At 53.6% G+C, this 9,600-nt stretch overlaps 1 protein-coding gene across 1 annotated transcript in view; it reads left to right on the top strand.

The window, feature by feature from the left end:
- The first annotated feature begins 6 nt into the window (after nucleotides 1-6).
- The window catches only part of LOC144952836 (sodium-dependent dopamine transporter-like), a 50,834-nt gene continuing 41,240 nt past the window's right edge, over nucleotides 7-9,600 (top strand). Inside the window, exons 1-5 of the mRNA XM_078883305.1 lie at nucleotides 7-289; nucleotides 2,091-2,222; nucleotides 4,739-5,051; nucleotides 6,239-6,377; nucleotides 7,513-7,647. Of these exons, the coding sequence (XP_078739431.1) occupies nucleotides 7-289; nucleotides 2,091-2,222; nucleotides 4,739-5,051; nucleotides 6,239-6,377; nucleotides 7,513-7,647 (1,002 nt within the window). The remainder of the gene's footprint in view (nucleotides 290-2,090; nucleotides 2,223-4,738; nucleotides 5,052-6,238; nucleotides 6,378-7,512; nucleotides 7,648-9,600) is intronic.

Genomic DNA, 9,600 nt, shown 5'->3' with positions numbered 1-9,600 from the left:
GGGGAGATGACTGGCAAGGAGTCGTCCCTTGACCGGCACGCGCCTCCAAGTCCCGAACGACTCCACGAGTCCACCCTGGTGGTGGGTGGAGGAGGAGGAGGTGGAGGAGAAGGTGGAGGAGAAGGAGGAGAAGGTGGAGGAGAAGGTGGAGGAGGAGGTGGAGTTGCGGCTGACGGCAGCAGGGAGACGTGGTCTAAGAAGTTGGACTTCCTGCTGTCCGTCGTCGGCTTCGCCGTGGATCTCGCGAACGTCTGGAGGTTTCCCTTCCTGTGCTACAAGAATGGTGGAGGTGGGTGGTGGTGGAGGTGGTGGTGGAGGTGGTGGTAGTGGTGGAGGTGGTGGTGGTGGAGGTGGTGGTGGAGGTGGTGGTGGTGGTGGTGGTGGTGGAGGTGGTGGTGGAGGTGGGTGGTGGTGGTGGAGGTGGTGGTGGTGGTGGAGGTGGTGGTGGTGGTGGTGGGTGGTGGTGGGTGGTGGTGGTGGTGGGTGGTGGTGGGTGGTGGTGGTGGGTGGTGGTGGGTGGTGGTGGGTGGTGGTGATGGGTGGTGGTGGTGGTGGTGGTGGTGGGTGGTGGTGGGTGGTGGTGGTGGTGGGTGGTGGTGGGTGGTGGTGGTGGGTGGTGGTGGGTGGTGGTGGGTGGTGGTGATGGGTAGTGGTGGTGGTGGTGGTGGTGCCGGACGGTAACGCTGTGGTGATCACTGCCATAGTGGGAGGCTCCAATTCCAATTGTCCGTTCCCAGTCTGTTGTCTGTAGCCAGCCCATCGGTCTCCCCAGCGGAGCCGTCACCCACGTGTCTGACTTTCACCATCAACATCATCGTCCATAACAGACGGGGGGTGGGTGGGTTGGATCGCGCAGATTTGTGAATGTTGAGTCGTTAAAACCCGACACGGACACCTCGTGAGGGTTGTCACGGGAACTAGGAGTTGTAATTACTGGCGAAACGTCGTACTAAGATTGTAGTACACTGCACACTATACACTACACTACACACTACACTACACTATACACTACACTATACACTACACTACACACTACACTACACACTACACTATACACTACACTATACACTACACTATACACTACACTATACACTACACTACACACTACACTATACACTACACTATACACTATACACTACACTACACACTACACTATACACTACACTATACACTACACTATACACTACACTATACACTACACTACACACTACGAAAGATTTCACGCTCTGCTCTCCTTACCCCCCCCCCCTCCCTCTACCCCCCCCCCCCTCTCATCATCTCCCCCCCCCCCCTCTCTCCCTCCCCCCCCCCTCATCAGCTTTCTCTACCCCCCCCCCTCTCATCATCTTTCTCTACCCCCCCCCCCCTCTCATCATCTCCCCCCCCTCTCTCCTTCCCCCCCCCCCCCATCATCTTTCTCTACCCCCCCCCCTTCTCATCATCTCCCCCCCCCTCTCTCTCTACCCCCCCCCTCTCTCATCTCTCCCCCCCCCTCTCTCATCATCCCCCCCCCCTCTCTCCCTCCCCCCCCTCTCATCATCTTTCTCTACCCCCCCCCCCTCTCATCATCTCCCCCCCCCTCTCTCCTTCCCCCCCCCCCCATCATCTTTCTCTACCCCCCCCCCCTTCTCATCATCTCCCCCCCCCTCTCTCTCTACCCCCCCCCTCTCTCATCTCTCCCCCCCCCTCTCTCATCATCCCCCCCCCCCTCTCTCCCTCCCCCCCCTCTCATCATCTTTCTCTACCCCCCCCCCCCTTCTCATCATCTCCCCCCCCTCTCTCCCTCCCCCCCCTCTCATCATCTTTCTCTACCCCCCCCTTCTCATCATCTCCCCCCCCTCTCTCTCTACCCCCCCCTCTCTCATCATCTCCCCCCCCCTCTCATCTCCCCCCCCCCTCTCATCTCTCCCCCCCCTCTCTCTCATCATCTCCCCCCCCTCTCTCTCTCTACCCCCTCTCTACCCCCCCCATCTCTCTCCCCCCCCCCCTCTCTACCCCCCCTCCCCCCCCTCTCATCACCGTCTCTCTCTCCCCCCCCCCTCTCCCCCCCCCTCTCATCACCGTCTCTCCCCGTCTCCGTCGCTGGACAGGCGCGTTCCTCATCCCCTACTTGGTGTTCCTCGTGATTGCCGGCGTGCCGCTCTTCTACATGGAGCTGGCGCTGGGCCAGTGCCAGCGCGCCGGGGCCTCCGCCGTCTGGAGGATCTGTCCCATCTTCAAGGGTGAGGACGGCGGTGGTGGCGGTGGTTGGGGTGGTGGTGGTTGGGGTGGTGGTTGGGGTGGTGGCGGTTGGGGTGGTGGCGGTTGGGGTGGTGGTGGTGGTTGGGGTGGCGGTCGTGGTGGCGGTGGTGGTGGTGGTTGGGGTGGCGGTGGTGGTGGTGGTGGCAGTTGGGGTGGTGGTTGTGGTGGTGGTGGCGGTTGGGTTGGTGGTGACGTGGGATGCTGTAGCCGATGAGAGTGGGCCTGTCGCTTTTTCTCAGCCAGCTTGAACACCTCCTCTGTCAGCCAGGGTTTCTGGGGAGGTCTGGACCGCGTACCCAAAGCAGCAGAGGTGGGACAAAGTCATTGTTATGCAAGTCCAAGTCGAGTCGCAAGTCATCAAATTCATGACTCGAGTCTGACTCGAGTCCAAGTCACATGACTCGAGTCCACATCTCATAGGTGGGACAAAGTCATTGTTATGCAAGTCCAAGTCGAGTCGCAAGTCATCAAATTCATGACTCGAGTCTGACTCGAGTCCAAGTCACATGACTCGAGTCCACACCTCTGCAAAGCAGCCATTGCAGCTGCATGAGCCACAGTCCTAAACCTCGCCCATTTACCCTCGACATCAGGAGGAGTGGGGGACGATGCCAACCCCAGCTGCAGATGATGAAATTCTCGCTTGCAACTTTCATCAGCTAGCTGAGACCATTCCACTAAGGGTTTAAATGGGGTCCTGGATGTACACCCACCACCGGAGTGGAAGAATGGCAGGCGCATCTTACAGATGACTAGTTGATGGTCAGAGGGCAGATCAGCTCCACGGTAGGTCCTGGTGTCAAGGACATGGGCTCGCATCCGCTGGTCCGTCACTATGTAGTCCAGCAGATGTTCTTGCTTGGACCCGGCATGCATCCATGATGTTGTGTGGATGCGCCGATGCAGGAACAGCGTGTTGGTAATTACAAGCCCATGGGCTGCACAAAAATCTAGCAGCCTCCTACCGTTGTTATTGAGCTGATCTGGCCCATGCCTTCCAATCACTCCAGACCAGGTGCCAGCATCATGACCAACTCGGGCATTGAAGTCACCCAACAAGATGACTCTATCCCGAGGGGCCACTTTAGCCAGCACCTGTGACAGGAAGTCATAGAAGGCATTTGACTCATCCGGCCTTGCCTGCATCCCTCCACGGATGTTCGTCTTTGGTGGGGGCATAAGTAACCACGACCACCACTCCTCGCCTCCGGTTGATGGGAAGGCGAGCCCAAAGTATCCTGGGGCTTACAGCTTCCCACACCTCACCGCCACGCTCCCATGCCCCCTTCATTCTTTTGTTCAGAAGAAGAGCCACTCCCTGTTGTTTGGCAGTCTCCTGCCCCGAGTAGAGGACTGTCCATCTCTCATGGTGGCAAGAGCCAGAACCGGTCCGCCGGACCTCCTGAATGCCGCAGAGATCCAGGTGGTACCGGTCCAGCTCCCGACAGAGGAGTGGCAGCCTTTCCTCCGCAGTGAGCGCTCGAACATTTCACGTGGCCGCACGAAGTGGTTTATTAGTTGTTTCTGGAGGAGCCCCGAGGGTGAAGATTCAACCTCTAAATGGAGTTTGCCCAGGAGACGTCATAGACGCCTGTCTTCCCGGGGCCTCCGGCACAAGCTTGTTAATTAAAATTAACATTCGTGGTTTCGTGGTAATGAATTGAAGGTGGAGGGGTTACCAGCCCCTCGCACCCGTCCAGAGCCCCCATTTAGCCACTGTGGTGGTCACAGACGCCATGAGGGGAAAGGCCAATGGGCATTGGCCCTCCCCCCACAGCACTGCCCATGACAGCGTTGCCCGTCCGGCACCACGAGGAGGTAGGGGGTTGTTTTCGTCACACACACGTCATAACACGTCACACACACGTCACACACACGTCACACACACACACACGTGACACACACACGTCACACACACACGTCACACACACACACGTCACACACACACACGTGACACACACACGTGACACACACACGTCACACACACACGTGACACACACACACGCGACACACACACACGCGACACACACACGCGACACACACACGCGACACACACACGCGACACACACACGCGACACACACACGCGACACACACACACGTCACACACACACACGTCACACACACACGTGACACACACACGTGACACACACACGCGTCACACACACACGCGACACACACACACGCGACACACACACGCGACACACACACACGCGACACACACACACGCGACACACACACACGCGACACACACACACGCGACACACACACACGCGACACACACACACGCGACACACACACACGCGACACACACACACGCGACACACACACACGCGACACACACACACGCGACACACACACACACGCGACACACACACACGCGACACACACACACGCGACACACACACACGCGACACACACACACACGCGACACACACACGCGACACACACACGCGTGACACACACGCGTGACACACACACGCGTGTCTCTGTCTCCAGGCGTGGGCTTCTCCGTGATGCTCATCTCGCTCTACGTGGGCTTCTACTACCACGTGATCATCGCGTGGGCCCTGCGCTACCTGGTGGCCTCGTGCGCCACCTCCTCCTCGCGACTGCCATGGGCCTCCTGCAACAACTCGTGGAACACGGACGCCTGCTCCGAGGCCGGCGGCGGGCGACGAGGTGGAGGAGGTGGAGGAGGTGGTGGAGGTGGAGGTGGTGGAGTAGGCAACGTCAGCTTCTCCACCGCGTCCACCCACGACCACCTGCCCATCAGCTGGCTGAGGACAACGCCGGCCGGGGAGTACTTTGAGTGAGTGGTGGTGGTGGTGGTGACGAGGTGGTGGTGGTGGTGACGTGGTGGTGGTGGTGAGGTGGTGGTGAGGTGGTGGTGGTGGTGGTGGTGAGGTGGTGGTGGTGGTGAGATGGTGGTGGTTGTGATGTGGTGGTGGTGAGGTGGTGGTGGTGGTGGTGGTGAGGTGGTGGTGAGGAGGAGGTGGTGGTGGTGGTGAGGTGGTGGTGGTGAGGTGGTGGTGGTGACGTGGTGGTGGTGGTGACGTGGGTGGTGAGGTAGTGGTGGTGGTGACGAGGTAGTGGTGGTGGTGACGAGGTGGTGGTGGTGATGACGAGGTGGTGGTGGTGGTGAGGTGGTGGTGAGGTGGTGGTGAGGTGGTGGTGGTGGTGGTGGTGGTGGTGAGGAGGTGGTGGTGGTGAGGTGGTGGTGGTGGTGGTGGTGGTGACGAGGTGGTGGTGAGGTGGTGGTGAGGTGGTGGTGGTGAGGAGGTGGTGGTGGTGACGAGGTGGTGGTGGTGGTGGTGAGGAGGTGGTGGTGACGAGGTGGTGGTGGTGATGACGAGGTGGTGGTGAGGTAGTGGTGAGGTAGTGGTGAGGTGGTGGTGGTAGTGGTGGTGGTGAGGAGGTGGTGGTGGTAGTGGTGAGGTGGTGGTGGTAGTGGTGGTGAGGTGGTGGTGATGGTATCGTTTTCGTTGTCGATGCAACCTCCCACCCCATGTGACCCCTGCTGTGACAAAGAGCTTCACAGCTCATCGGATTCCCCCCCACCCCTCCCCCCGCCCCCTCCCCCCACCCTCCCCCACCCTCCCCCACCCTCCCCCCACCCCTCCCCCCACCCTCCCCCACCCTCCCTCCACCCTCCCCCCCACCTCCCCCCGCCCCCTCCCCCCACCCTCCCCCACCCTCCCCCCACCCTCCCCCACCCTCCCTCCACCCTCCCCCCCACCTCCCCCCACCCTCCCCCACCCTCCCCCACCCTCCCTCCACCCTCCCCCCCACCTCCCCCCGCCCCTCCCCCCCACCCTCCCCCACCCCTCTCCCCACCCTCCCCCATCCCCCCACCCCTCTCCCCCCCACCCCACTCCTCCCACCCCTCCCCCCCACCTCCCCCCGCCCCCTCCCCCCACCCTCCCTCCACCCTCCCCCACCCCTCCCCCCGCCCCCTCCCCCCACCCCCCCACCTCCCCCCGCCCCTCCCCCCCGCAGGAGGGAGGTGCTGAGCCAGCACGAGAGCTCGGGGATTGGTGATCTGGGAGCGCCGCGCTCCGAGCTGCTGCTGTGCCTCCTGGGGGTGCTGCTCGTCGTGTTCTTCAGCCTGTGGCGCGGGGTGAAGACCTCGGGCAAGGTCACACTCCTCATCATACCACTCGTCATCACACTCGTCATCATCACACTCATCATACCACTCATCATCATCACACTCATCATCATCATCACACTCATCATCATCATCACACTCATCATCATCATCACACTCATCATCATCACACTCATCATCATACCACTCATCATCACACTCATCATACTCATCATCATCATAATCACCATCATCATACTACGACTCCCCCGTGCTCACAATGGCCGTGTCAGAGACACTGAGAGTCTGGGTTCAATCCCTGGGTCTGGGTATCCCCGTATCTTCGCGTATCTATCTGTGTATCTCTGTGTCTCTCTGTGTCTGTGTGTGTCTGTGTGTGTGTCTGTGTGTGTGTCTGTGTGTGTGTGTAGTATCTGTGTGTGTGTGTGTCTGTGTGTGTGTCTGTGTGTGTGTGTAGAATCTGTGTGTGTGTGTCTGTGTGTGTGTGTGTCTGTGTGTGTGTGTATCTGTGTGTGTGTGTGTCTGTGTGTGTGTGTCTGTGTGTGTGTCTGTGTGTGTGTGTATCTGTGTGTGTGTGTGTCTGTGTGTGTGTGTGTCTGTCCGTGTGTGTGTGTCTGTGTGTGTGTGTGTCTGTGTGTGTGTGTCTGTGTGTGTGTCTGTGTGTGTGTGTATCTGTGTGTGTGTGTGTCTGTGTGTGTGTCTGTGTGTGTCTGTGTGTGTGTGTCTGTGTGTGTGTCTGTGTGTGTGTAGTATCTGTGTGTGTGTGTGTCTGTGTGTGTGTCTGTGTGTGTGTGTAGAATCTGTGTGTGTGTGTGTGTGTCTGTGTGTGTGTGTGTCTGTGTGTGTGTGTGTCTGTGTGTGTGTGTCTCTGTGTGTCTGTGTGTGTGTGTCTCTGTGTGTCTGTGTGTGTGTGTCTGTGTGTGTGTGTGTCTGTGTGTGTGTGTCTGTGTGTGTGTCTGTGTGTGTGTGTATCTGTCTGTGTGTGTGTGTGTGTGTCTGTGTGTGTGTGTCTGTCCGTGTGTGTGTCTGTGTGTGTGTGTGTGTCTGTGTGTGTGTGTGTCTGTGTGTGTGTGTCTGTGTGTGTGTGTCTGTGTGTGTGTGTGTGTGTCTGTCTGTGTGTGTGTGTCTGTCTGTGTGTGTGTGTCTGTCTGTGTGTGTGTAGGTTGTCTACGTCACCGCCACGCTGCCCTACTTGGTCCTCGTGGTTCTGCTCATCCGAGGCGCCTCTCTTCCCGGAGCCGTCGATGGCATCAAAGCCTACCTCAGTGTGGACCTGTCACGCCTTCGCGAGCCCGCTGTAGGTTTATACTGATACTACTACTACCAGTGATACTACTACTACCAGTGATACTATTACTAGTGATACTACTACAGCAAGGCCTACCTCAGTGTGGACCTGTCACGCCTTCGCGAGCCCGCTGTAGGTTTACACTGATACTACTACTACCAGTGATACTACTACTACCAGTGATACTATTACTAGTGATACTATTACTAGTGATACTACTACAGCAAGGCCTACCTCAGTGTGGACCTGTCACGCCTTCGCGAGCCCGCTGTAGGTTTACACTGATACTACTACTACTAGTGATACTATTACTAGTGATACTATTACTACCAGTGATACTATTACTAGTGATACTATTACTAGTGATACTATTACTACCAGTGATACTATTACCAGTGATACTATTACTAGTGATACTATTACTAGTGATACTATTACTAGTGATACTATTACTAGTGATACTACTACTAGTGATACTATTACTAGTGATACTATTACTAGTGATACTATTACTAGTGATACTATTACTACCAGTGATACTATTACTAGTGATACTATTACCAGTGATACTATTACTAGTGATACTATTACTAGTGATACTATTACTAGTGATACTACTACTAGTGATACTATTACTAGTGATACTATTACTAGTGATACTATTACCAGTGATACTATTACTAGTGATACTATTACTAGTGATACTATTACCAGTGATACTATTACTAGTGATACTATTACTAGTGATACTATTACTAGTGATACTATTACTAGTGATACTATTACCAGTGATACTATTACTAGTGATACTATTACTAGTGATACTACTACTAGTGATACTATTACTACCAGTGATACTATTACTAGTGATACTACTACTACCAGTGATACTATTACTAGTGATACTATTACTAGTGATACTACTACTACTAGTGATACTATTACTAGTGATAGATACTATTACTAGTGATACTACTACTAGTGATACTACTACTAGTGATACTATTACTACCAGTGATACTATTACTAGTGATACTATTACTAGTGATACTATTACTAGTGATACTATTACTACCAGTGATACTATTACTAGTGATACTATTACTAGTGATACTATTACTAGTGATACTATTACTAGTGATACTATTACCAGTGATACTATTACTAGTGATACTATTACTAGTGATACTATTACTAGTGATACTATTACTAGTGATACTATTACTAGTAATACTATTACTAGTGATACTATTACTAGTGATACTATTACTAGTGATACTATTACTAGTGATACTATTACTACCAGTGATACTATTACTAGTGATACTATTACTAGTGATACTATTACTAGTGATACTATTACTAGTGATACTATTACCAGTGATACTATTACTAGTGATACTATTACTAGTGATACTATTACTAGTGATACTATTACTAGTGATACTATTACTACCAGTGATACTATTACTAGTGATACTATTACTAGTGATACTATTACTAGTGATACTATTACTAGTGATACTATTACCAGTGATACTATTACTAGTGATACTATTACTAGTGATACTATTACTAGTGATACTATTACTAGTGATACTATTACTAGTGATACTATTACTAGTGATACTATTACTTGTGATACTACTACTAGTGATACTATTACTAGTGATACTACTATATTACTACTGATACTATTACTAGTGATACTATTACTAGTGATACTATTACTAGTGATACTATTACTAGTGATACTATTACTAGTGATACTATTACTAGTGATACTATTACTAGTGATACTATTACTACTGATACTATTACTAGTGATACTATTACTAGTGATACTATTACTAGTGATACTATTACTAGTGATACTATTACTAGTGATACTACGACTAGAAGTCACAGAACTCCTACTGGTACCACTACTACTGCTAGAGGCTACACGGGGGACCTTTATCT

Source organism: Lampetra fluviatilis, chromosome 70, assembly GCF_964198595.1.
Source record: "Lampetra fluviatilis chromosome 70, kcLamFluv1.1, whole genome shotgun sequence".
In the NCBI taxonomy this organism is placed as follows: Eukaryota; Metazoa; Chordata; class Hyperoartia; order Petromyzontiformes; family Petromyzontidae; genus Lampetra; species Lampetra fluviatilis.
This window is presented reverse-complemented; position numbering and strand designations above follow the sequence as displayed.